Source organism: Penicillium angulare (genome assembly GCF_028827245.1).
Source record: "Penicillium angulare strain IBT 27051 chromosome Unknown utg000002l_segment0_segment0, whole genome shotgun sequence".
NCBI classification, from domain to species: Eukaryota; Fungi; Ascomycota; class Eurotiomycetes; order Eurotiales; family Aspergillaceae; genus Penicillium; species Penicillium angulare.
Window position 1 is genome coordinate 482,153 of NW_026623161.1, and position 1,794 is coordinate 483,946.

At 45.4% G+C, this 1,794-nt stretch overlaps 1 protein-coding gene across 1 annotated transcript; it reads right to left on the bottom strand.

Annotated features, from left to right (window-relative positions):
• Positions 1 to 461: 461 nt before the first annotated feature.
• On the bottom strand, positions 462 to 1,510 carry N7478_001640 (uncharacterized protein; the record flags this gene model as incomplete). Its single annotated transcript, XM_056917855.1, has 2 exons — positions 462 to 1,388; positions 1,445 to 1,510. 2 exons carry the CDS (start codon positions 1,508 to 1,510, stop codon positions 462 to 464), a joined length of 993 nt encoding a protein of 330 aa, XP_056783466.1.
• Positions 1,511 to 1,794: the final 284 nt, after the last annotated feature.

The window sequence follows — 1,794 nt, forward strand, 5'->3', positions numbered from 1 at the left end:
GAAGTCGAAAGTAAACCCGTCACGGTCGGGCTCAGGCTTTTACTAGTACGTAGTCCAACCTTGAAAGTCCGAGTCTGTAGTAATTTTCAAACTTGAAGTTGTTCTCTGAGTCCTACTACTAGTATTATGTACTGCCTAGTAGTATCCGATATATATCATAACCTTGGAAAAGACTGCCACACTGTCATGAGCTCCAGGGCTGAATATATAACGCATCATGATGCTAGCACTATGTACCCGTTGAGTTTTTATTGTACCAAGTCAATCATGTCATTTCACCATTGACCCGGGTTGAACTGCTGGGTTATTTGAATTGATTAAAAAGTGCTATCTGGTTTCCCCTTCTTACCACGTAGGCTCATAAGGGTCAATAAGGGACAATGAAGAACCTCGAAAGAGATTCATTTAAGAGTCTTGTCGAAGGAGACAGAAACCATCGCAAATCAAGCAACATCTCATACTCAATGAATCGAGAATGACTCGAGTGCAGCCGCCAGTGGCTCTAACTCCGGATCAGCCCAGTCCTCCTCGGTCAGTTGGTACAGAGCTTGCCCAAATTCCCCATCAACCCGATATTTCTCCCCAACCCCACTATCTTCCCACATCAATGGGAAACCATAGACATCGAGCCAATCTGTGATGATATCACTCATAGAATGCTTCTCGTTCAAGTCAAAACGTGTCTCCCGTATGATGTTCCGTCTCGAGTCAAGATAAATCAGACGGCCATGTCCTGTGGCAAAAGCCTTCTTGTCAACAACGATAAGATGTCTGGTGCACCATCTGCGGTATAGAACACGCGCTGCTCTGTGGATCGTCAAGTGGGGGTCTTTGTGCCATTCCCAAGGAAATTTTTCCTTGTCATCGCGAAGATAATATTTGAATGTATCGCGCCAATATGCCATATCGTAGATCTCGGAATCGCTAGGTGGGAAATTTAGTCGATGCCCGGGCAGCCCAGGCGCTGAAAAATCACCATCTGTGAGCTCAGGAATGATCTCGAAGATTTTCTGCCATTGCTCTCCAAAATTAAAAACCTCTGGGTCATCTAGACACGCCCAGTAGGCTTCAGCTGAGAACCCTTCGTCATAGTCAACCCAGTCTGCTAGCTTAGTGTTGTCCATCTCCAGTTCACCTGCGTCTTTGCTGTAATGAGTCCGAAGCATCAGAGGGATCTCATAATTACCATGCAAGTGTTGAATAGCTGCTTTGCGTATTTTCTCAGATCGCCATGGTCTGAGAATGATGTGAACAGCTATTTGCGGAGCTCGTCTTTGGGCGTCTGGGAAATACCGTTCGAGGGGAATCGTGTCCGACTCTAGATGCTGTCTGATGAGCCGGAGGCGTTGCTGTCCTATGCTCTCACTTGAGTAGGAATCCCAGTTCGTCTGGTAAATAGTCAGCAAAGTACTCGCGAGGGTGTTGAATAATCTTTATGTCATACAAGGATGTCCTGTTCCACAGGTAGGCTGCCCCAGGGAAAATTGAGCGTAGAGTCTGCAGGCTTCATATTGACCAGAGACCAGAGACTAGAGATCAGAGTTCGAAGATCAAGCGAGACTTCTATGATGTACGGGAATGAGTGCTGAATATGGGAGCGAAAGAGAATTGAACCTTGGAAGTGAATGAAATGTTTGCTTGACAGGAGAATAGGCAGTAGAGTAAGGTTGAAATATCTTTAGGGATTTGTTCTGTTTGTTCTATGTGAAATCATGATCATTAACTGACTAGGCTCCAGCCACGAAATTCCCAAGTGTACAGCAGTTCTTAATAATACAACAACTCAAAGCTCGC